General features: G+C 48.6%; 2 protein-coding genes across 2 annotated transcripts in view; one reads left to right on the top strand and one right to left on the bottom strand.

The window, feature by feature from the left end:
- Positions 1-22417, top strand: part of SLC22A18 (solute carrier family 22 member 18) — a 76247-nt gene extending 53830 nt beyond the window's left edge. The window contains exons 8-11 of the mRNA XM_010209466.2: positions 3393-3493; positions 13281-13382; positions 17000-17120; positions 22141-22417. Of these exons, the coding sequence (XP_010207768.2) occupies positions 3393-3493; positions 13281-13382; positions 17000-17120; positions 22141-22328 (512 nt within the window). The 3' untranslated portion in view covers positions 22329-22417. The remainder of the gene's footprint in view (positions 1-3392; positions 3494-13280; positions 13383-16999; positions 17121-22140) is intronic.
- Positions 22418-23821: 1404 nt separating this feature from the next.
- Positions 23822-25290, bottom strand: PHLDA2 (pleckstrin homology like domain family A member 2). The gene is made up of 2 exons (XM_061999364.1): positions 24743-25290; positions 23822-24246 (listed from the first exon to the last, which is right to left on the bottom strand). The coding sequence occupies exon 1, from the start codon at positions 25158-25160 to the stop codon at positions 24762-24764; it is 399 nt and encodes a 132-aa protein (XP_061855348.1). The 5' UTR covers positions 25161-25290; the 3' UTR covers positions 23822-24246; positions 24743-24761.
- Positions 25291-25916: the final 626 nt, after the last annotated feature.

Genomic DNA, 25916 nt, shown 5'->3' with positions numbered 1-25916 from the left:
TCTGTCACTGAAATGGCTGTGAGTATATCTGTACAAGTAGGAATTAGTTCACTTGAGGCACTCCTACTCCAAGTATAGAGCTTGCATTACGCCGAGGAGTGATTAAAATCCCAGCGACTTCTCTTTGCAGGTCCTCTTCAGGTGACTGACCATACGATGGCACCTGAAAGGGTATTTGGCCATCACCTATTTTCTCTGTAGCTCACAACTAGAGACTTTGCTCCTCATGAGCTCCTTCACCTTTCATCTCCAGGCTGCAACTGTATAATTAATTAGGTTGCCCAAATTACAGACTGTTCTCTATTTATTTTGTAAACAAGTTTGTGATATACACAGAAGAAAATTTTCTGTTCCTTATGGATCTCATTGTTGTCTAAAATTAGCTTGTTTGAGAATGAAAGAGCTGCAGGGCTGGGAACCTCCTCCCTGTGTTGCATAAAAGCAGAGAGAAGCTCTGTGCCTCTTGCAGGAGGGTAGCTGACAGGATGGACAGGCAGCAGACTGCTCCAGCACAGCTGAACTACCCCCTCAGTTGACCTGGGAAAAGAGAGCCTCATTGCATTGTGGTAGATTAGAGGCAGAAAAGAAAACATGAGGATAAAAATGCCAAACACATCAACATACCTCTAACCGACCAGAAATCATAGCTGCTTGGATGAAACTTTGGCTGCCTAATGCCTTTGGAAAACCTGTTTTTAACACAGTTGTTCTAACACTTGCATCCCATTTTTAAAAAAAGACTTTCTTTCACTTGTGGAAGGGGATTTTGTAGTGAACCCTAGGGCTCTGCATCCCATCACATTTTCAGTCCAGACTCAGAGGGGTGAGATGGGCTCCCAGACACAATGCCTGCCTTCTCATGATGACTCTTGGTAAAGATTGCTAAGATGGCCCTCCAAATCCATGGCCTGCTTTTAGAAATGGCATATCTTTTCAGTTTTGAAAATAAGGTTTACACTCCTCCTTGGACTCTTTGGTGCTTTTGCTAGTCTTTCTTGTACCTTGCAAACCGTTGACCTGCCTTCTGCTGCATAACCCTAGTTACTCCTTCTGCTGATGCCATGTTTTCTGAGGAGTTCATCCCTTATTTAGACCTCCTTAAAAAAGGCAAACTTTCTGAGGATATTTTTTACCATTTTCCATTTCTGTGCTCTTGAAAACCTGAGTCTCACAGTGTGGATGGAGGCCTATGCAGGCAGCTCCTATGTGGGCGCAGTGTCCATAGAAGAGCCTGGGGACATGCAAACCCAGTGAGCCCACCCCAGAGTGGGTACATTATTCATATGGCTGTGCCCAGCTAACTTGCAGCCTACCCAGACCAGATCTGTTGAGATCTTTGTTCCAATAAACAGAAAATCTTTTTGAGTTCAATCTGGGCCTTGCTTTGTGAATTTCACCAAGAAATCTGTTGCCAGTGGGAGAGACTGCCTTAGTTGCGGAAACAAAGGGAATCAAGGGAGTCTCCCTTGTCCATGACCATGCAGGCACAGAGGGTGACACTCATCCAAAGAAGAGGCCTTTGCATCTCTAGGGTAGCTGTGCAATGTGTAATGCTAATTAAAGAGCACGGCCTTAGGCTCTGAAAGAAAACAGCTCATTTGGAGGAGAAAGATCCAAATCTGCCTTAACTCAAGCAGAAAGTTCAAAGGGGAGAGGAGCTATAGAAGGTTATGCATGATACCAGGAAGAAACATCAGGTATGTAGGAAGATCGAGCCCTTCCTAGGTGGTACTTGCAGTGGGGTAGCAGGATGAAGGGTGAGCACCCACTTCGATCTTATCTTCCTGCCAGTGAAACGAAGTGTGTTTTTCCTTTCATTTCTTCATTTCTTCACGTGTGCCTTTTATAAACACGTGCAACTCTGTTGCCTGGTTTGGATGTTGTGAGTAAATAGTCCTATTTGCATGTTACCTTAAGCTGGCTTAAGCTTAGAGCGATTTCAAAGTAACTGGTTAACAAGGGGGTGCTCACCACGAAGGGGTGGGGCGAGGCCATAAACCTTCAGGAGCCTCAGCTCCCTGGCACTTTCTCCAAATATCCAGAGAGTAGCAGAGCAAAGCACTCTTCCTGCTCCCCACCCCTCTCCATCAACACCATGGGGCTGGCTGGGGTGAACTATCCCTATCATGAGGGGAAGAGGTGTCTCTGGTGGCCTTTGTGGCAGGTCTTGGGGTGAGAAGGTGGTGGTACCTCCAGGGAAAGTCTTGGGGTGCTTGGAGGGAGCTCCTCATTGCTGCAAAATGCTCTAATGGCCATGGCACCGTTGGGCTGCTGGATGCAGTGGAGTTGTGCTGGTTTGTTAGGGTGCGAGTCCTCCGTGGCATTTTAGTCAGCAATTTGGGCTCTCTCTCTTTATGCTTCTAGGAAATGCCAGCAAATCCTTCCCATGCCACAGGGCTAGTGACTCACTTTTCCAAGCCACAAGCTGTCTTCTCAGTCCTCACACATCGCCTCCTGGACTCTGTTTTCTTCAGGAAGCAGAGGACCACAGCTTCCTATTCACCCAGTATTTGTACCTCAGAGGATCTGACAAGGAGGGCTGGGACTGAAAGGTTGTCTGCTCTCTTATCCTCTCCCCAGCAGGACCAGTGCTCTCCAATAGCCTTATTGTGGGGTTGATTTTGCACAGAGAGCTGGAATTTCCCACTGCCTTGGTCCATCCGAGATACACATGACACTAGGTGAAGGTGACAGCCTCCTACCCCATACCACTCTTTTCAGAGCAAATTTGAATGTGCTGGCCTTTTGTGCCCGATGAGAGCCTGTATCTGCATCTGTGTATGTTTGGTGGTGGGGGAAACACACCCTATTGTATTTTCATGTGAGATTGAATGGGATTTTCCCATTATACTTCCCAGAATCTGCTTTAATTGAAAAGCTGACCCAGCCTATGTCAAGACCACTGTCAGTCCACTCAAAGAGATGCTTCACGTGCCACCGGTGGCGCTGCTGAAGTGTGCAGGGAAACCACTGCATTTAGGCTGAAGTCACTGGCTTGTCCCCTGTGGTGAAAATCTAAAGTCAGGCAAAAGGGGTGAGGAATCCAATCAGATTATTTTTATGGTTACAGTCTTGTCTGAACAAATGTTTTCTCGCTGTCTTAAAGGTTAGTCTGGCTGCTGTGATGCAAATATTTGCCAGTTTATAATAAACATCTGAATCTACAGCCTACATAGTCACATATTTAAAGATGAAAGCAAGTGGGATAAAATAAGTTAACATTTAAAGTTTAAATTACTACACTGACTTTGAATAGGATTCTGCTTGTGTTTATATCCAGTCTCAGCAACCCAAGGGAAAGCTACTGACTCATACTAGGGGTGATTTGGAGCAGGGTTTGGGACACTACATGCAATCTATTGATACATGTTTTTCATTAACCCTCCCTCTAGGTTTGTTCCTGGTTATGTTTTCTATCATCTCTATGGATTTCTTTGGCTTGAAAGCAGTGGAGTCTGGATACCTGATGTCATATTTTGGTGTCCTTCAAATGGTAAGTGAAGTGAAGTGAAGTGAAGTGAAGTGAAGTGAAGTGAAGTGAAGTGAAGTGAAGTGAAGGTCCCCCCTTTGCCACACTATCTAATTTCCTACCTCTTTCAAATCCAGGTTTAATATTGACATGCAAATCCCAGCTCTGCCATGTGACACTTGGCTTAAAAAAAATAGAAGTGACTCAAAAATTATTCTGTTCTTTGGAATAGGAAGAAATCAGAGCAGGGATTGTCATGAAAGCTTTCTTCTGCCCCATTTCGCTCTTTACAGACCTTTAAGTTATGGAGTTGAAATTTCCTTGGACTGAAACATTGTCCTGGTTTTTGTAATAAAATTTGCATTGAAGCTAAAGTGCCTTGACTAAGGTTTTCCCTCGTGCAGGTTAGCTAATTTACATTTCCTTTGTAGCACACTGTAAATTTATGTAAGTAGAAGATCTTACTGGCATTTTCACAGATCCCTTCAGTGCAGAGGAAGGACTTGTTTCTGCTGTATGGAAACAGGCACAGCAAGCTTGTACTTTCCAAAGAGAACCCAAAAAAACAGGTGGGCAACAGAACGTGGTTAGGAGACTACCAAAATGAGTAAAAGGGAAAAGTCAGAGTTACACAGTAACAGGGCCAAAAAAACATAAGGTGGTGTATTATAGCAGAATGTTTGTTTTTGGAGAAAAAGGCTAATACTTTGACAGAAGGAGCAACAGATGGTTATAAGCAAGTGTCAAAGTAGAAATGCAAGTTAAGCAATATCCTGGAGGAGGGTGGTCTTGTTACTAAATCCACCTTCATTTCCTGGGAATTGCCACAAAATTCCTGTGGGATCTGGAGAAGCTTCACATCTGGGAAATGGTCACTTTACTTTCTTCCCTCCTGATTTGGATTTGGCACAGTACTGCCAGCTGATTGGGCTCTGCCCTGGTCTCACCAAATCTGGGCACCTTGGTACACCAGCTGACAAGTGTGGCCATACATCAACAAGTGGAGTCTGCAGGGTAAACTGGCTGGAGCTGAGGTGCCTTTTCCATACTCATTCTGTGAGGGTAGCTTTGGACTAGCTGTCTGTCAGTCCTGTGAGCTCAACATCTGCTAGCAGATGGATGTGCTCTCCCATCCAGTCTCATTGGAAAGAAAACCAGTTTGCCACTCCACAGCATGGAAGCAGTGTGGCAAGTGGGGTGATCAGCAGCTGCTTTCCAAAGCATGCTTCTGACCCGGACTCCACTGCTAACAGAGGCTTTCCCTATGTTAGTCTTTGTACCCTGCTTGCTAGAACAGGATCTGCAAGAATCACTCAGGCTTCAGAGTGGACAAGTCACCTCTGATGTTTTCTTCTCCCTCTGAATGTGGAGGTCTCCCCAGGAACTGTGCTCTTCACTTTAAATGTATCAGTTAAATCCCTGTTACATATGACTACACTGAAATAAAGTATGGGGCTGCAGCATGGCTGTGGTGTGCTTGTTTCAAGCAGGGTAACACAGGAAGCGATGGACCTTCTACAGCTGCGACAGAAGTGGCTTCAGGTTGCTCAATGGAGCTTGGACACTGCTGTTAAGGTCCAGGATATCTGTCTTCAGGATACTGCTGTTATGTCTAGGCTATCTATCTGTCTGCACTGCTACTTTTTCCCAGGCTAGCTTGGCTGAAACTAGCGTAGATAAGGCTACCTGTGCTGCCACTCCAGTGCACCCTGCATACAGATGCAGCCCAGGGAGATTGGCAATTGGAGCATTCACTCTGCTTCCTCCTCAGATGTCAGTGCTAACCAGGGATCTGACCCTTCCCATAGTCACAGGATTTCATCCCAGAGGGGCTAATCACACCTATTACATGCTCTAACCCTACAGTGGCCTACAAGCTCAGGTGCAGCATCTACTTCAGGTCTTTGCCTCGGGATATTTGACACAAAAACTAGCTTTTGTCAGCCAGGCTGTTCACTTTCATCTAGCTATGCAGTTTCTGCCTGTATTGCTGTACATATATGCTCCAGTGCACAACTTTGGACATCAGAAATAAAGAGATCATGTTGTCGTGGCACAAAAACTTTTCTTCTTCCTAATGGTGTGCTGCTGCACACAGCACCAAAAAACAAAACAAAAAGGCTTTCTTTTTTTCTAAAAGCCCAGGACACCTGATTCCTGCTGGCAGCAAAACTCTACTTTATGCACTTTCTGCTTTGTCACTTTTCTTTCTGCTTTATCACTTGCAGTTCCACACTCCGCTCTGGTTTATGCAGGACCAGCTTCTCAACTAGTCCAAACTGTCTGGCTTTTAAATTATTGTAAAGCATCAGAATTTGTGTCTTCACTTTCAGATCAGGTCTCTGGCTAGATCCACCCAAAGATATCTCTTGCGACTAGTGAGTAGGTTAATGTTTTATGGCTGCTTTCTGCTGGGGTTCCTCCAGTGGAAAATATCTGCAGAGAATGCAATGTCTACTCTATCCTGCTGAGTCCCAGAGCTGCTTGTGTGCCTTCAGGTTGCCTACACTGGTGTTTCAGATGTGTTTGTTTCTGCTGTACTGTGAATTGATACTGCTAGAGATATAAATGCAGATTAAGGTGCAAGCAAATTCCACCAGTCTGGATGGGTGATCAGTGATTAACATCTGCTGACTGGCTTCCCCACTACACTGAGTAACCTACAGCTTTATTCATAATGAATATAATGTCTTTTTCAATTAATTTCATCAACAAGATCCTCAGCTTTGATTTTTCTTTCCTTACTTTGCTTTTCCATAAAACATTGTGAGGCTTTTTCCGTTGTCCTGGACTTGCTCTGAGCCCTCCTGTTAGAGGAAACATGTTCCCCCCACAGTTTCCATCTCTCTCTGGTCTTGAAAATGGGTTGTGTTTAAGGACTTTTATAGATGTGAGTGGAAGTTGTAGAAATGAAGGGGGAATTAAGAATCAAACCATATCCTGTTTACTTTAAACCTCTCTGTAAACTTCCCTTTAAATGTCCCAGTACCTTACTTGCTCCCAGCACTCGTTGCATGCACTAAGGCAGCTTCTGAGATGCACAGGGAACAGCACAGCAAGTCCTTTGCTCGGTTCTTCCCTGACAAAAGCATTGCCTGGCCTTCCAATTCCTGGCAATTTTCAGTAATATTATTTCTCTATGTTATCGTAGTTTCTATTTCTTCAGTGAAATCTTCTCAGAAAGAACATCTTCCTCATGCACAGGTGGTGATGTTGCAGCCCTATTTCTCAGCCCAGCCAGCAGTCCCAGGATGGCTCAAATAGCCACCGTGTGTTCCAACCTTTCTCTCCCACCTCAAGGATATTACGCTCCAATTGTTTAACCTATTTTTTTCAGCTTCTCAGCCTCATTTAACCTACCGTGGTGAGAAGCAAGCAATGCAGTATAAATATCTCTGCTTCTCAACATTCCCCCCATTCAAGCCAGCTACTGAGCACCTAGAGAGGAGATTTTGAATGGCTTTGGGCCAATTCACCTAGTTTTAATTAGGCAACTCAAGTACTTTGCCGACGGTATGTCAAATGGCTCCTTGCATGGGGAGATCAGCACAGAAACACTGACCCCATGGGAGATGATGCATTTGCCATCTTTGCAGATGAAGGACGTTAGTTATCCACTCTGTTAATTCAGATAGTCCTACAGAGGGATCCCATCCAAAGCTCTTCAGCCTCACCTCATCGTGCTTTCTCTCCATCTTATCAACTTATGACCCCAAAAGACTCCAACATTTGGGTGGGGTGACCCATGCCCAGCCCCAGAGGATCCCTGTGGGTTTGGAAAATGGATTCAGGTTTGGTTTTTGGAGCCTGGGAGCCTCACAGGCTTTCACTGGCCACTCCCTAGGGCTGCTCCCTTGCTGAGCATTGTCTCTGTCCACATGGGAATGATTCATGGCACTTGCTAGCAGTGAAGTAGCTCAGCTGATGCTGCTGCGGTAGGTTTTGTCCTCGGAATGCTGTACATGTAGCACCAATGACCACTGCTTATGGCATGGGGCATCCTCAGCACCCTCTTGCCTTCACTGTGTTGGCTGCCCACAGCATAGTCACCCTTCAGCTCAGCGCTAGTGATACATTTCCTTGCTTTACCCCTGAATGTAGGGTCTAGGTTGCCTTGCTGCTGCTCCCATGCTGTTTCATGAACACCTGATGGCCCAAAGTAATACCTCTGCTGAAGCATTGTTGGAAAAGTTCCCAAGGGAGTACCTATCCATGGGGAATGGGGTGTTCCCAGCTCTCTGGATGAAGCACTAGCCCAATTTGCTATTTGTGGTGAGGCAAAGAACATCATCTAATAATACAGGATATTGGAAAGTGTGGGGCAGGCTTAAGCACAGTGAGAGTGGGAAGGGGGCTCACTTTTGGGTTGTGACAGAACCAAATGAGATCAGAGCAGTGTATATGGGAAAGCAGTGTCATAGCATTAGGACAAAAAGCTGTCTGATGAGGACACAAAGATGTTGCTTAGAAAATGGGATATGACTAATGCTGAAGCAGGCTGATGGGCAAGTAAAAGTATCAAATGGGGGAGGTAATTCAAGGAATCCAGGGCTCTGCAGTGAAACCTTAAGCACCCTAATGAGCTGAGACTGTGCAAGCATAAGTTTAGGAGGAGGAGTTGGGTGAGAGATAGCAAAATGAGGAGAGAAGGCAGACAGCAGGAGAGGTACCTCTCCATGCCGCATCTTACTTTGCAGAGATGCCCTTGCTCATTATATATTTGAAGAATTTTTATCTGATCACCAGTGAGTCTCCAGGCAAGAAGTGTGAGAGCCTGTCAGGGACACAGTCCCTCTGTCCTCCAGGGCTGCACTCCCAGAGTCCTCTCATCTCAGAAGCCATGCGAATGAAATCTTCCTCAGAGTGAATGCCTCAGAGTGTGAGATGCCATTCAGTCTCCCTTCAGAGAAGAATTAGTTTCATAATAATTTAAAATAATTTGACTTTGCATAATGGGCAGAAGCAGGCCTAGGCTCTGGCTTTTTTGGAGTTGCAAGCACAATAGTGTGGAGAACTTCCAGGTGTAGTATCTGGCTTGGAAAATGCCGCTGGAGAATTAGGCAAGCGAAGTAGCTGGAGTCCTCGGTTGGCATCTAAAGTCACATCTGATGCTTAGATTTCAAACTGCTGAAAGGGGTGGGGGAAGCTTTCCTTTAAGAACTTTTTCTAAAAAAAAAAAAACAAAACTCAAAGCAAAACACTCCAAACAAAAACTCTAGGTGGGACAAAGGGGTAGATATTTATGACCCTGAGGATCAAGAAATCATAAGACATCTGTTCTATTTACTGCATTTAAATTTGTATTGTTATACAAACTCCACCTCTAGCTGTGCAGCTTCTGGAGGGACAAGTTGGTACGGAGTGATCCTGAAAAGATGAGAGAGATTCCTGAAGGAGAGATTTACATTGCATATCATCTTATCACCAGTCTGTCCCTCTTGCTTTTTTTTTTTTTTTTAATCCTGCACAGCAGAACAGATGATTAAAGAGCTGGGGATTTAATTAGTCAGGTATGCCTAGGGGGAAAACCCACTCGGTGAAAGGACCTTGCAACAACAAACAGAAAGTTCTCCAGTTTCCTTGCTTTGAAGGATTTCAATCTGTGGAGGAGAGCAGGTTAGAGGTGGAAAGCAAGCGATGAGGCTGGAGTTTGCAAAACACACGGTCCTCTTCCCCCTGTTCAGCAAAGTGCTGCCTTCAGCAGTTTGGTCCTTACCTTCAGCTCGCCTTCCAGTCCCACAGCCCTCCTGCCCCTCTGCAAAACCTGAGCCACTTCCCAAGAGCTTTCTGGCATCACTATATCAGTAAAGCAGCTCTCTTTTCCCTCACCCAAGATTCTGAACAACCTTCGGCCTGTGCAGCAAAGCCTGGTGATTTCAGTCACCCCTGCAGCCTGCCCCAGCCAGTGCCCAGCCCCATGTCCCTGCCATTGGCACTGCATCACCCTGGGAACTGCCACCTGCCCGCAATTTCAAAGGCAAGAGATACAGGTCCAGTGTGTGGGAGGCTGCCTGTGATGTGATTATGCTATCTGTACTAGGGATGGGGCTCTGCATCTTCTCTGCAGGGCTCTACCAGCTCATCTGGCCTGCTGTGCCTGCCTCTCCAACCTTCCCACATCTTTTCATTTCCAGGCTGTTGGGTGAAAGGGAATCAAGTTTGTTGCTGGGTTCTGTCAAACTTTCCATTGGTGCTGATGAAAGAATCTGTAGAAACTGTCCTGTGTCTGCTGAGCGTGGAGGACCAGCCAAGCAGCTGCACATCTCCTCCAGCCTCCACCAATGAAGCTGGCTACTTGTGGGTGCCAGTCCTGTGGCTCCACGCAGCAAGTCTAGTGCTTCACCCTTCAAGACTTCCAAAAACTAGCACCTTAAACCCTCAAACAGCAACAATCTTTTCCATTCCGCAAGAGATTCTTGAAATCTGTTAATGATGTTAACAGTGAAATAGGTAATTGGCTCATCTGAGCAAATGGGAGCTGCTGCCTTCCTAGAAATCAAATATGGTGATAGAGGTGGAGAAGTTTTTTCTATGTGATCAGCTGAACTACTGTAACAAATCCCCAGACTGATGAATCCAGCATAACAACAAGGAGAGATTTGGCAGTTCTTGTGCATTTATTGGGAGACTTATTTGCCTTTAAAGAAGGAAGGAGGGTAAGAAGAGAAAAAAGGAGTTGGTTTTTCCTGTGACGTATACACAGCCACGGGCAGTACCTGTTATTTCACTTGCAAACAATTTCCTCTCTCTTTTGTTTATTGATGACAGAAGGCATTCCATCCAGGTACACTGGCTCTTCCTCGACTTCAAAGGAGGTCAGGTTACAAAGGCAAGCACTATCCAGGCAAAATGAAATGCAGGAGGGCAAGGCCCATCACAGTTGATCTCCAGGAGAGTTTTCATACAAGGGAAAAGACCAGAAAATGACAGCAGGAATAAAATTAAGGGTAAATCTTATTGCTGCATCATCAATACCACTGGGGCTTGTTCATGGCAGCAGTGATGGCCAAGTCATGTGGGACGTCCCTGCCCCTCTCACCAGTGGCAACACACCTCCCAAACCTTTCATGGGAGAGCACACATGGACTGCCTTTCATTTCCTCCTTCCCAAATGTGCCTGCAAGTGGCTACTGCTCATGCAAACCCAGGGACTGCACACCCAGGGAGGAGTTCAGGCTGGAAGTAATGGGTTTCCAGGTCTAAATTTGGACTAGAAGTGAGGTGGAAGCTCCTCTTAACTGGAAACTTTACCCTGCACCTAAATCAAGGGGCTGTGTCCAAAATCGTAGAATCGTAGAATCATTTTGGTTGGAAAAGACCATTAAGATCATTGAGTCCAACCACTAACCTCAGACTGCCAAACCCACCACTAAGTGTCCCTCAGCAGTTCAATCACAAGGATAGGCATTGCCTGCAGGGGACTGGTAACTGGATCAGCAGTGGCCATCCTGGGGAAGGAGTCCAGTAGCCCAGCTAACCAGTGGGAAGACTGCAGTCTGTATAACTCAAGGATGGCTGCTCAGCCCTGAAGGGGAAACAATTGCCTTGGGCTGACGATTGTCCTTCAAAACAGCCTCATTGCTGAGTTGGTTGGTCCAGCGGTAGTATTTTATCCTGTGCTCCTATCACTGCAGTCTGAGTGGGGGAAGTCTGAGTGAGTGCAGTCTGATGAGGAAGCCTGTGCTGAATGCCAGCCTTGGCACAAGGACTGTCTCTCTGCCCATCTCCTTCTGGGGGAAGCCTGGTCTGCATGTCTCCAGGTCCAGCCTGCTCAGGACCTGTCTTTGCTGCTGTGGTGCTCATTGCCAGCACTTAGGCACTTGTGTGTAGTGATGAAGACGTTTTTGGGTATGCCACTCCCATGGCCATCGGATCAGCCGTGGCTGACGATATACCCCAATGACTCAAGGAAGGGCAGGGACCAAGCTGTGCCTGCACAGTGACTCCTAATTAAATATGCTGTTCAAGTCTGGGCAAATTGAAAAATGTTTCCTTTCCTCCAGAAGCTCAGCAGAGCTGCGCTGGGGTTTGGGTGATGCCACTGCTGAGTCAAACCACGTCCTATGCTGGGGCTCAGCCCCTGTCCCATGTGACTCAGCAGAGCCCTGGCTGAGGCGAGCTGGCAGCAGGAACTGGGAAGTTGCAAAAAGTTAATGACGATTCTTCATTTTAGGAGCTCTCAGCTTAATGAAGTGTTACTCAGTGGCTTCTCCACCCACCCCCTGAGCAGAAGCTGCCAGGCTGGTATCAGCCTCTTCCCTTGTCTGCGGCAGGGCTTTTATCTGGGATGATTCAGGTCACCTCATGCATGGTCCGAGCATCACCTCACAGCAGGCCCAGTGGCCCAGAGGCTGCTCAGCAGGTGACACAACCCAGCAGAGACACAGGGACCTGTGCCACTATCATGTGGCAAGCAGGCACACGTGAGCCAAGCTCTCAAGCCCTGCCTGAGGGTGAGGATGGGGACAAAGAGGAGGGAGGAAAAGTGTTTCCTGAGAACCAAAATATCTGCTTGGTGCAATATGTGTTTGTGTCACAAAAATCACTTGTGCTGTGAAACAAAGTGAAGGATTGAATTTTCCATTGAGTTGTAGCTTGTTGGACGTGTGCCTATTCTTCATATCTTTATTTTCACTCAATGTTTACTTTTTTGCCCTTTTAAAATTAGTAATTAAGATTAGTAAAGTAATTAAATTGCTTAGTCTGGACTGCTTGTCATAGATTAACATTTCCTTTCTTTTTAATAAACTTACATTCTTATTTACTTTGCACACATTTACTTCCAGCTGAGTGGGGGTTTCAACCTTAGGACTAACGCAGCGAGGCTGAGTGTGTTGTCACATCATTCCCTGTCCAACTAGAGCACTGAGGTTTTTCTCCAGGCTGGGTTGCCATTGAAATGAAGCCATCCCACCAAACAAAGTGTTTTGAACTAGAGCTCTTCTTTCAAGTCAAAGGAGTTTTTTGCTTGGATCAAACAGACACTTTCGAGGCAGGGAAAATTCGGTAGATTCCCATCTCTCTCTCCCCTGAGATGCAATTGGCCAGGCTTTGCTCTCAGTGGTCTCTTCCAGCCTCTGTCCTCTTCTGTCTGCTTGAGCCAGCATCGCCTGAAGTACGAAAGATGCTGAACAGAGAAATAAAAGAGCGACTCTTTGCTCTGCAAAGTGCTGGAAAAGCCAAATAGTTTTTTGCTCCTCCTTCCTTCTCTCTCTCTCTCTCCTAGTTTTTTATTTAAAATCTGTATAAACAGTTCCCTGTCCCTTGCATCTGTGTGTACTGCTGAGGCTGGGTATTAGCATCTCCTAGTTGTTTTCTGAATAAAAAATTATGTATCAGGCAATTTGTGTATTTATAGTTTAAAATAATAATAAGAGAAAGTACAGGAAAGGAGGTATTTTCCTCCTCTGCATATAAATGTACAGTTTTTCTTTGCCAAAGGTTAAGACCTTAGTATGAATTGTGTTTCACAAAAACATCTCAAGTTAGTTGAAAAATCCATTTGTAACAGCAAGAGTCTGTAGAAAGTTTGAGTCACCACTGGTGAGCAGGCAGCAATGGTGAAGTAGAGTGTGCCCCCTGAGTAAAGACTTTCAGGTGACCATATGTATCTATCCCTAGGATGTAAATACTATTAACAACAGTCTTCCAGCCACTCACTGTGACAGCAAGCTCTCCTTTTCTCCAAAACTGATGAAGGAATAACCCATTTGCTGCCTTTCATTTGCTTGAAGCACCATAACAGTTCTCTTGAGCTTGTTTAAATTTGTTGTATATCAGGATTAATGGTGTGTATGTGCTTCTTTCCCAGGTTGTACAGGGTCTGGTTGTTGGAAAACTCACTAGCCACTGCACAGAGAAGACCCTGCTTAGGCTCGGCGTCTTTGTCTTCGCCGGCGTGGGCCTGGGCATGGTAAGGCCTGGCGTGAAATCATCCAGGGTGCCTTTTAATAACGCAGCGACACAAGGTCCACCAGACCTGGCTGCAAGCTCTGTCCCTTCCAACGCCACTGCTGGCTTTGCTGGGGGTAACCTGGCTTTACTGGGCCTCCGAGCAAACAGTGCCGTGCTCAGCGTAAGCACCGCACCAAATAACGATAAAGAGCCGCGTGAGTAATAGTTACGGGGATTAAAAAAAAGAATTAATCTCGCACAGAAACTCATTCAGTCCCTCCTGAGTCACTGGCTTTGCATAGAAATTCTTCCCTCATTCTTGTCAGCAACTGCATTTCCTGAACTACCCAGAAAGTAAATGAAGATTATGATGGGGAAAAATCATTGCGTTTGTACGCTGCTGTGAGACAGTGAAGGTTGTGTGCTCTTCTCCTGGGGCTTTGGTTTTGCCTAATTCCCCCAAGCTGATAGTATTTTGGGAAGGAGGAAGCAAGGCAATCATTTTGTTCCTCTATTTTAGGGTAAGTGATGTTGCCTGTTGCTAGTTGTGTCTGCATGGGCAACAGTTGATGCCAATCTCAAATGGTAATTGGAAAGCTGAGTTGACACAGGCAGCTCTGCTGGTAATCATGTTTGCTCAGATAAGCCACGCTCAGGGAACCAACAGCTCTGCCCAGGCCACAGAGATGGAGGAAAGGTGTGCACCAGTCCCCATCATCAAGAGGGGCCCAAAGGACTGTCAAGCTGCATCAGCCTTTTGACGTTCCCTGCAGGATTTGGCCTCAAGCTTTGCTGCCAGGGCATTGATGCTCCCGCCAGCGTAGGTAGGATGGGTGCTGTTCCCACAACCACGCTGCAGCCCTGAGGAGGCCAGGGACAAATCCTGGAGGGTGTTGAGGCTCATGGTTCCCAGATATAGGGATAGCATGAGGCATCTGCCCATCTTAACTAATCTGAGTGTAAATTGTGTGTCTAAGATGAGACTGGGAAGATGGATGCAGATGCAGCATGATCTCCCTCTCCAGGGGCTCGATTTCAGGGCTCATGGACATGCTGCTGGGTGGTAGGTTGCTCAAGAAGAATCCCTCCTGGCTGGTGTTGTATAGTTTTGGCTGGCATTGATGCCCACTTAGCATCTGCACAGGGCTTGGTGTTCCTGAGCATGGCCTGGGAAGGGCTTTGAAGGTCTTGACAGTGTTTTTTGGTCATGGGTGGGAGCAATTAGGTAAGACCAAGGTGGACCTGGCCCATCTGGAGACCTGAGCACCCCCACCTCGATGTAGGGCAGGGTGCTGCTGGAACTGCCTCCCCGTACTGAAGCCCAGCCACATGGGAATCAGGCAGAGGAGCAACATGGAGTAAATGGCTTTTGTGCACTGAGGTCTCACTGAGAGGGAAGGCTGGAGGCAGCTGAAGTTAGGAGAGAAAGTCTTGATGGCAGTGGAGGGGCACACGGGCAGAACAGCTTGCAGCAGCTAATGCTCCAGCATGAGGAGGCTCATATGGGCTGCACAGGGAGGGAAGCCAGGAAGGGAAATCATTTTAGAGTTGGCAATTACATCAAGCCTGGAGGGCTGTGGACATCCTGACAGCACGGGACTGGGGACAAGGGTCAGCAATGACTTCCCATGAGAACTATTCATAGGCAAATGCAGCTGTGATCCTCTTTCCTGGGGATGCCTTATTAAAAAGAGCTCTGTTCAAGCAGCTGCTGAGAAAATATCCTTTTCTGGGGTGGCTTTCAGTCTCGGTGGGGATGAGTACTGTCACAGCAGCAGGGCCCAAATGCAGAGAATAATGCGTGAAGCTTTTAATCCTTCACAACCTTCAGTGGAGGAGTGTCCTGCCTGCTGTGTCCTTGCTGCATCTGGCCTCCAAAGGAAGCAGATCCCCACCCCAAGGCAGTAATCCTGGGAGGAGGCTGCAGGATGTTCCCAGGAATTGGCAACTGGAGAAGGGAAGGGGTGGGCTGGGAGCTCAGCAGTGACACCTGGAAAAGGAGAGGAGAGGCAATGTGTGATCTGCAGATGCATGGCGGGAGCGCGTGGGCAGGGGTGTAGGAGGGCTTGGCGGTTTCAATGGGGAAGTTTTTCTCTTTGTCTGAAGGCACGACTGTGCCTCATCCTGCCTCTCTGCCTACATTTCCCAGGCATTTGCTTTTTGAGCCTGTCTGCTAAAACTTGTGATTCTGCCTCTCTCGTGAAAAATGCCTTCAGACCTGCTCAGGTCAAAAAGACTGCTCCCTACCCCGTGGCTGAGGAGTACCAGACACCAGGCTGTGCCTGGCTTGGTCCTTTCTGAGTCCCAGAGGAGCAAGAAGCCATTTCCCCTGGTTTTACAGAAGACACAAGCACGGCTCTGTTCTTTTGTTCCCACTTGCTTCAGCCCATGAGGGAATTCATATAAAGCAGGGAGGGAGCTAAAGCTAGTTTTTCCTATGAACTCTGCAATGTTGTCCTGCAATGACATTTGCCCGAGCAAGGAATTATTCTCCCTCTGTCTGAGCATTATGTACAAGATACCTGTTCCTCTGTCTTTGTTCTCTGATTCCTTAATAAGTGCCTAGATCTTAACCAAAATACAGGCAAAGAGCTCCTCAGAGGAGAGAAACCTGGCTGTGTGTGACTCTGGAAGGGAACTAAGAATAAACCTCAATATTTCCAAGTCATTAGTGAGCAATGTCTCTGGGCTCCTCCGTCTTGTGTAGCCAGCAGGCAGGGACCAGATCTTAGGAGAGAGAACCCCAGAGAATGAAACTTCTGGCTAAACCAGTGACAGAAATATTTTCCAGCCGTGACAATACACCTTGAGACATGGGTGAGGGCAGGAGAGTTGCAAGAAAGGGGGAATTTCCTTTCCATGCCCCAGAGAAACCCATTCATTTGACCAGCAGGGCTTGTGTATGAGCTGAGAGCCGCACTAGCCCCATGGCTTAGGGAGCCTCGCTGCTTTTGTTTCAGTATTAAACAGCTGGAGGGATGTCTCCACTAAGAATATGTGCAATAACAAAGTCATTACTCTTCCTAATTATGCTCGCTAATGTGCACTTATGGCCAGAGGACCTATTCCAGATTACTGAATTTGGTGAATTTATTAGCAAGGAAGCAGCAGAACAGGATTAGAAATCCCAAAGGTACGGTGTTACATAATGCACAGCGCTCAATTATTTTGACAAGCTCAGTTTAGTTTTAATTAGTTATGATAATGTACTGAAATGCCTTCTCTAGGCTGTTTTGTATAAGTAATGGAGGCTTCCTGAAGTAGACCACGTGCATCTGCCGCTCAACATTTCCTCAGGAGTTGGGCAAGAGACAGAAGACGGGGGGAAGGGTGCAGGGACGTCACTAATTCCCAGACACTAAAAATACCCACAGCAGTGCCGGAGAAACGTGCTGCCAGATTGTAGGGTGTCGTTTGCTACTTGCTCCGCATGCTTGGAATAACTCACTGCAGACGGACAGTGGGCTATGAAAGACCCTGCAATGGCCAAAGCCACAGCATTATGTGCCAGTTGTAGCTCCCACAATTTACTGAAGTCATGGGTTTGACTCACGATGTTTTTCTAGGTGATTTCTTGCCATAAAGTCACGGTTTTTCTCTCTAATGATCTGTGGTCTGTTGTGTCCTGTCTCTTAGGCTCTGATGAGGACCGTGTGGCACTACTGCATCATTGCAGTGCCACTGGTGTTCGCCTTCAGCATGCTGGGCACCATCACCGACAGCATCCTCACCAAGGCTGTCCCCTCCTCTGACACTGGTAAGACTCACCAAAAAAGAATCCAACAGGCCTTATCTCGGCTCCGAGTTCATCAGGTGCTTCCCAGCTCACACCACCACTATGGAGTGCTGGGGCACACTCATGGTCACTGCCCAGTTGCCTAGCAGGGCTGGCTTGGCAGCTGCATGCAATGTGTGGCAGCAGAGCAGATGAACGGGGACCAGTGGTACCAATACAGAATGAACTTGAACACTGAGCATGTGTCCCACCACCCCATGCTCCTGGTCCTCTGCCGCTCACTGGCATTTGTAGTGGTGGGTGCAGTAAGGAGAGGCTCTCCCACACTTTCCTGGCCTTCAGATATGTTAAAAAACCAAAAAGCTGCTTTTCCATTGCAATGGTGACCAAGAGCACTACTTGGGCACAACTTTTGGCTTAATCTCAGGAGGGAATTCTGATTGTCCATGAAAACATGCTTTGCCTGATGCAGTAATTGCCCCCCTCGCTCCATTCTGACCATATGTTAGTGAGAGTTACTATATTTTTCTGTACAAGGTAGCTGAAATGCAGTGCTAGATGCAGAAATCTTTATACCAGAGCTTTTAGTTCTGCTGATGAAGGAAGCAGTCCTACAATATTGTTATGGGAACCTTGTTGAGTTTGTCTCAAGAAGGAGCTGGGTTAACCCAGTGTGGTGTCTTTTGCTCCAGCTCTTTCAGGATTTGTCCCAAAGCTCCATTCATTGGGTACCTGAGTCTCTCTTCTTTTGATGAGGCTTTCTGGGATGCCAGACTGCAACCTTTCATCTTCCCTTGCAGCCATCTGAGCAGATAGCTCTGAACAGACCCTTCTGAGAATGGAAGTTGTAGTTTGCATGGCCTATTAGTGAAGTTTATAAAGCACTTTTGAGATGCTTCTGGATGAAGAGCTTTTCTAAATGTCCTTTCAGTAGTTTATTTGTAGAACTGACCACCACATCTCTTACAAATGCTAGGAGCTTGCAGTTTCTGAGTGCAATACTTCTACCTGGAAGGACCACTTAGCTCCTGGGGAGGTGAGGACTGGGGATGCCTCAGCCCCACTGCTCAGCCGGCAAGAAAATCTGCTGTTTCATGAGTTGCATGTGAGAAGAGAAAGCCGGGAGGAAGGGCACCAAGTGGCTTTAGGACATACAACCAAGCTGGAATTCAGCCAGGCTTTTCTCAAAGGGGCTTTGTGAGGAAAACCGGAGCATTGCTTGGCTTTTAAAGCCTGGAGGCAAGCTTCGATCAGAGAGGAAAATGGGTTTAGTCGCCTCACCCTGCTCCCCATTTGCGTATGTGGTGAGATCAGCCCACGTCTCAGCGGGATGGATGGTCTCTGCATAGCGGGGCAGGACAGAGGCAGTCCAGGGGGCAGGTGGTCAGGAGGGGGTTGTGAGATATTGGAGGAGCTAATACACGGGACATCCAGGACTTTCTCCTGCTTGTCTCTCCTGGGCTGATGCCATGCCAAGTGCCACTACAAGCTGCAGTGTTTTGATGGCTTGAAGCTGGACACGCTGAGGAGTGCTGCTCTTGGCATGGAGGATCACGGCACTGGAGGAAACTGGATCACGGCTCCTCCCTGACCCTCACCTTTCAAACCATGCTTTCTCCTTGCAACATTTCTCAGGGAGGAAGCATCTGCTGGTTTGGTGCTTGTTTTGGATGCAGGCGGGCAGGGGCTGAGGCAAGAGCAAAGGCAGGAATGCCTGACACAGCAGGGCCGGCGAGCTGCCTCTCCACAGCAGCTGCAGCAACGGCGGCGTGGGTGTCTCGCGGAGAAATGCGTCTGTGACAATGCCTGCCATCCGTCGTGCCGTGGGTGGCACCCGCAGCAGCTGCTCCACCCCTACAGCGCCAAAAGGCTGCTCCTTCCTATGCTGCAAGGAGGGAATTTTAGTGGCAGGTTAGAAATCCCCACTTTTGTAAGAGGGTGGAAATCCAGCTTTATGAAAAAGCCTCACTGCCACTGCGTCAAAAACCTGAGTGTTAGCTTGCAACAACTGTTAATGCAAGGAAACCACACACTGAGGATTTGCCTTTGGAAACACGACATTTGATCCCTGCTTCTGGCTTTTCCAGTTGTTTTTGCCAGCCTGGGGCCCTTGGAGCCCATAGAGGTTTTTGTTCGGGCCAGGGGCACTTTCCAAGGAGCTGGAGTTTGGGCTGAGCTCAAGTGTCTATCTCATCACGAGGCTGGAACGGATGGGGCGTTGCAGGAGGATAACCTGTCCACCCTTGCTAGACACTAAGTCACGCATCCTTGCCTTTTAAATAGGTGCCTCAGGAAGGGAACAGTGGGACATGAGATGGCACCATCCCTTATACCGATCATCCTGCTTTTAGGACCCATCTAAGGTCATTTTCTGCTGAGGCTGATGAATTTATCATTTGCTCCGTTCTTATGGCTCTGTGAAGATAGCGGAAATTATTTCACTCATTTCCCTTTGATTTTTTCCCCCTCTCCTCATCTTCAAAGGCAGGAAGGGAAAATTCTGCCCCACGTGTTCATGCTGCTCAGCTGGCTGCACAAGCAGAGGAACAAGCATCCACACAAGCACTCCTTGTCAGCCCCAGTCCCTCCTCAAGAATGGAGGTCTTGTCTCTGCACAGAGCCCCCCGCCCTTGGGAGAGTGAGGGAGGAAGCCCAGCAGAGCCTCCCTGCGCAACGGGCCTGTGTTTTGTTATTTTATTTGCTCACCAGATGGAAAAGCTTAGGAGGAGAGCTGGTGGGCAGGCAGAGGTCGATGCGTTGAGCCCCCTGCTTTGGTTGGGCTTTGCTGGTTCAAAGGCAGCTGCTGGCAGCCATGACCTAATCATTAAATCAGGCCTCGCGATTGCCCCATGGGCGTATGGCTGATCTAGGCCAGCACCATCATCTGAGCGTGGCAACAGGATGTGAGCTGGAAAGGAGGGTGATCCAAGGCGGCCAGCACAGCGGAGGGTGGGAGGAGAGATGGAGCCGCCCTGCTTGGGGAGCTGCCAGCACCCTACCCTGAAACCTGCGGGAGCAGAGGAGGGATGGGGCAGGAGGGAGGATGGGCTCCCAGCCAGGACAGGTCATGCCAGCTATGGGAAAAGGAGGAAAAAAAGCTGTGGAGGGAGAAAAAAGGGCAGGGAAAGTGCAGCAAGTAGGATATTCACAATGAGGAAGGTGAGCATGTGCTTTGGCAGAGCTGAGCAAAGTGACATAGGAATTTTTCTGCTGATGTGGTGACTTGTCGCAGTTAAAGTTCTTGCCTTGAGATCCACCACATGCTCAGCTTTGCAACACAGCCATGGCCACGCGGCAGAGATGAGATTTAGTGTCCCAAAGCTGGAGGGTGTCTGACATGAGGGATCTAATTTAAGCCCATTAAACAGAAATTATCTTTCTCAGCAACATGTTGGAGAGGCGCAGAAGGAGAGCCTGGCCTTGTAAGAGGATGGATTTCTGCTCAAAAAAAAAAAAAGGGGGGGGGGGGGAAAAGTGCCTCTCCAATCACGAGAGCCAGTTTGGCAATTGTACGTAGTAATTAGTTTAATTCGAATACCTAGAGGGGAAAAAATAATTGCAAAACCTGCCCTGAAAGTTTGGTGGTTGTGGGCTGGTTCCCATTGGCAAAGGGTGCAGGGGAGGTGCCACCCATGGCCTTTGTGTTCACATGCGCGGGAGGAGCTCAGCAACGCTTCCCAGGAGAGTTCCCTCTCGGCAGGGCTATGGCGAGGGCTACACCCTCTCGGCTCGGGCTCATTGCACAAGTATTTTAGGCATGCTGATAAAAGCCCAGCAGTCTCTGGCAGGCCCTAGGCCAGCACCTGCCTGCCTCCTCACTCTGGGAGCCGGGGAGCACTTCCCTGTCGCTGCCCACTTGAAATACCACACACAGCTCCACATCTTACACATGGGACAGTGATCTCCTCGCCCTTTGCTGCTGGCTGGGTGCAGTGACAAAGCCACCACACATGTCTTGGTGGGAAATGGATGCCAACAGCCCAAATAATCATATTGACACTAACAAAAATTCACTTCAGACAGAATTTCTGAGCAGGGCACAGGTTTCTTGTGTATGCTGCCAGCTTGCCCTTCCTCCCAGTGTTGGGGGCTAGTGATTTTCTGGCCAGACAGGTATTTTCTGCTGCCCTGAGTGTAGCCATCCTGCAGGAGGAGCACAGGGCAAAGAGCACAGCAGGTACATGTCAGCCAGCTCTGCGTCCCATGGGCTGTCCTGGCCATCCATCCATCCATCCATCCATCTGTGCGTGGAAAGAAGCCCTGCCTTAGCCAAACTGGAGGTGCTTCCCTGTGCACTGGGTTCCTGTTAATGATGCAAATGGGGAGAGCTGCTGGAGGGGGAACCGGCCCAGCCGGGCAAAGAGCTCACATTTCCATCCAAATTGAAATATCCGTTCTTTTTGCCAAGGGCGGGGGCGAAGCAGGGGGGTGGCAGTATCTCAAGGGGGTTCAGACTTTATCTGTGGTTTTATTTATTTATTCTGAAAGACCTAGCTAGACCTACACCTCTCACTCCTGCTAAACTCTCAAGAGCTGTTCCTCTGTCCCACAGTAGAGAATAAATATCAATAGCAGCTTGAGTGGAAAAGGGCCCTCTTGAGTAATGGAGATAATGGAGGAATCTGCGTGATTTCCTTGGAAAACACAGCCCCAGACATTACCTCTCCATCCCTACCCCCATGTAGTAGTTGCCAGCCCCTCTGGGTGTGCTGTTCAGAAGCATCTTCTGGTGCCAAAGGCATCTTTGGACCCTGGTGAAGGCAGAGGTGAGCACTAGTTTCCCTTTCAGGCAGCATTACAGTCATGCGGACCGCTCAGTAAAGAGCTGAGCTGGCTCGTGGTGGAAACTAGTCCCAGTGCCTCCAGGAGCCCTCAGCCTTAACAAATCCCAACTGGACCTCTATACATTAATGCAAGAGATTATTTAAGGAGATTTACTACTACTGTAGGTGAATGCTATCAGGGCCAAAGGGGCAACCACACACTCTGCTTTTCCATCCCTTGCTCTCACCCTGTTCTCTGTCTCTGCCATCTCTCCCAGGTACCATGCTCGGGATCTGCGCCTCAGTGCACCCCTTGACCCGGACAGTGGGCCCAACCATCGGTGGAGTTTTGTACAAACAGTTTGGAGTCTCCTCCTTTGGCTACCTACAGCTAATTGTCAATACGGGTTTGTTTGTTTACCTCTTAAAGAGTAAAATCCCACTGAGAGAGATGAAAAGCCAATAATGTAGTTGCAAGAAAGTAACCCTCTTATTTCTCCATGGAAATAAAGATGTTCTTGAGCTTTATTTTTGATTCCATAAACCTGGAATAAAAACATTTGAACAATACCCTGCATTTTGTCAATACTTGCATCTAAAAGTACAGATCAGTTTGCAAAGGCAGTGCTGGAGCAACTGTCAGCTGCAGGATCCTGGGGGCTATCAGGTTCCCCCCACAGCAGTGGTTATCATTGCAGGCAGTAGCTCCAGGCCCTCAGCTGTTGGCCATCAGCATTCCTACTCAGATTCACCAAAACTATGACAATTAGAAGCCAGTACCTCTGCTTTGGCTTGGCCTTTTATTTCACTATTCTTGCACTGATACTGAGGAAAATGACCTGCTTTTGAATGACATTTTGCTACATTAACTACTCCTCTGATGTTCTTGTGCTAGAGCAGTATTGAGGCCAAAGGCTTTCAAATGCTGTGGCCAAAGATCTTATCCATCCCCAGCTCCATCGTGTGCAACCCTACCTCTGCATGAGCCCAGCACACAGCAGCATGGCTGCCAGCCAGCAGTGGGCCAGGAGGATGCAAAGCCCTCATGCACCACCATGCAGTGCCAGAGTCTCCCTGCTGCTTCTAGAAACAGGGCCAACCCTTCTTCCAGGCTGGTTTTGGGGTTCCCCTCCACCATACTGAGTCTCTCTTGCTTTTAATTACATACTTTGCAACTTCCTCTAGTACAAAGTCTCCTGCAAGAACTGGGAGGGGGAAATTACATGACAGCAATTACGAAATTTGGTGCATTAGTAGCAAGTACTTTGCCTGCTAAGCTTATAGTCCTGACTGCTGGAGCCATCTCAGGTGCTGCAGCACTGCTGTCAAGGAAACCCAGGTTAGTTACTGATAACTGAGCCACACATAATAAAACTTCAGTACTTTTATCCAGAAAAGCTAGCTGCTTTTTTTTTTAATCCAAGTTTCTTGGTCTGGGTGCTACAGGGAAAAACGCCATCTCCATTCTTCCCAAGTATCCTGTAGAAATTCAACTCAATCTAGAGCCTGCAGAGGTGGAGAAAGAGGAGAGAGTGAGGAGTTCAGCTTGCTCTGCTGCAAAGCTGAGGAATCCCATGGAGTATCGGTGCCATGATATTCCAAAAGAGAATCCACTTTTCTAATGCAGCACTAAGCTTACAGGGGCCAGTGGAGGCCAGTCACGGGGGCAGTAGCAAACAGCAGCATTTCACTGTTGCTTGTGCCTTCTGTCACCACCATTAACTTGATTAGAAGTAGCCCTTCTCTTCAGAAGGAGCCCTTACCCAAGCTTTTCTGTTGCCAACACTGACCAGAACTTCACCTCAGCACACTTTCCCTCCTCAGTTAGGAGGCAAGATCAAATGCAAATGGATTATCTGGGCTTTCTCCATGTCCCACGGCCCATCCAGGGCACCACAAGTACACCACAAACAAGCATCAATAAAAAGTTATTGCAGCCCAGAGTACAGTAATAAAAAGTGAACATTTCAAGTAATTTATTTGGAATGGACATATTAATGCAAAAGCAATATTAAGACCGGTAACTGCTGAAAGACATTCATCAAAATAAATACAAATATAGATACTACAAATAATTTAAATCGTGTTTAACACCACCAGTCAGTGTTGAACCTTCCTCGCATCTCATAAATAGAAGACAATCGTTCGCAAAGCCGCGCCACTCACTCGGAGCACGTGGCCGCTTCACTAGAAGTCCTTTACGAAAGTCTTTGGTTTTTCTTTAAATGCATCTCAGGCAAAGCTCAGGGCTCTTTGCTCAGCAGCCTCAACAGGCTTGGAGAAAACCAAGCTGCTTCCAGCTTTCTTCTTCACTTTCCTTCATTGGTACCCTGTCCCATTTCAGTCCAAGACACTTGATCTGCTTTATCATCCAGCGGTATGCTCTAAAGGCAGCAAGAGAAAGTGGGTTAGTTAAATGAACAGGGCAGCGGGGCAGGAAAAAAAAAGAAAGAGGCAAAGGTCTTTTTTCAAGGGAGAGCAGGCATTCACCCTTTCTTTTCACAGATACCGTATTTTCAGCAAATTCTGTATAGAAAGCACTGCCAGGTGCCATTTCTTATCCCCCATTGCCATATTTCCCAGCGCCCTGCATAAGCCCAGCTCCCACCAGAAATTCCCAGCGACGCATCGGGAACAGGGGAGCGAACCGCAGACTGGCAGCGGCCGCCAGCCCGCTCCTTCGGGGCGCAGCCGGGCGGCTCCGCGGGCCGGCACAGAGCCGGGGAGGCAGAGCGGGGCCGGGGGACCCTCCGGCAAAAAAAAGCGGGTGTGAACCCCACCTCGCCCGTCCGATTTCCCAAAGCGGGCGGGGAAGGCAAAGCAATAATAATCTCTTTCTCAATAGGTTAGAGGAGCGGTCGGGAGCGCGCCGGGGCTCACCTGGGCCGGGCGGAGGGGCTCACGGCGCCCGGGCCAGCCGCCGCTCCTGGGTGCCCGCCGCCTGCTCCATCTCCTGACGGCTCTTGAAGTCCTGGATGGCCCGCTTGTTCTGGAAGTCGATGAGGGCCATGGTGATGGAAGCGTTCCAGCAGCTCTGGTCCGGGCACCGAAAGTCAATCTCCTTGCGGTCCTTGGTGACGATGGTGAAGTAGATGTATTTGCCCGTGCGTTCCACGCAGTCCACCTTGAGGATGGAGCCGAAGCCCAGTTCCTTGCCTTTGGCCCGCTTATGCCCGTCTGGGAAGAGACTGAGGCTGTCCTTAGTCAGCACCACCAGCTTTTTCTTCCACAGCTGGAAAAGGCTGTCGCTCCGCTTCTCCAGCTCGCCCTCGCGGATCACCTCGGCTTGCATCTTCATCCTCCCTTCCCGGCGGCTCCGGCTCCAACTGCAGCTGTGGCCCAGAATCCTGCCCCGGATCCTGCTCCTGCTCTAGCTCTGGCTTCGGCTCCTGCTGCTGCTCCTGCTCGGGCGGCGATGACCGACCCCGCCGCGCCGGGAACAATTTATTGCAATGAATCAGCGCCGGGCGCCTTCCGGTGCCTCCCCCGGGAGCCCGTCCCGCCGCCCCCCGCCCCGCCTCCCGCCCGCTCCGCCCGCGCTCCGGCCCCCGGCGCCGGGCTGAGGGGGCGCGGGGTACCCCGGCAGCAGCGGGCGGGGTGAGGGCTGCCGTCGAGCCGCGGCGAGTGTGGGGAGGGGGAGAGGCTTCCCCGAGGACCCCCATGGCTGCTGCCGCCGCGGGCAGGGGGACAGCGGCCACCCCGTGAGGGGACTCCAATTCTGACATCCCCCTGCCCCCGTGTAATGCCCTCCCCGGGAGGCTCAGCCAGGACCTGGCCAAGCCCACCAGCTTCCCTTGAAGCCCCACAGCCAGCCAGCTGTGCACCATCACCATCAGCTCTTCCCGAGTCCTTTCCTTGGGGTACCCCATCTCTCCACTTTTACATTAACGCTTCCCCTTACCATTTTGGTTGTCCCTCACCATCACTGGATTTACCCTATTTTCTCTTTCCCAGTTCACTCCCTCGTCCCAGGGAAGGCACCACTGGTTTAGGCTGGCCAATGCCCGTGCAGTGGGAAAATCAGTAAAGGCTGTGGCAGTTGGAGGTGGTATTT

Source organism: Colius striatus, chromosome 7 (genome assembly GCF_028858725.1).
Source record: "Colius striatus isolate bColStr4 chromosome 7, bColStr4.1.hap1, whole genome shotgun sequence".
NCBI classification, from domain to species: domain Eukaryota; kingdom Metazoa; phylum Chordata; class Aves; order Coliiformes; family Coliidae; genus Colius; species Colius striatus.
This window is presented reverse-complemented; position numbering and strand designations above follow the sequence as displayed.

What these genes read in the sequence shown, in the direction of transcription:
- PHLDA2 (XM_061999364.1), bottom strand. Translation starts at nt 25,160, where the DNA reads ATGAAGATGCAAGCCGAGGTGATCCGCGAGGGCGAGCTGGAGAAGCGG.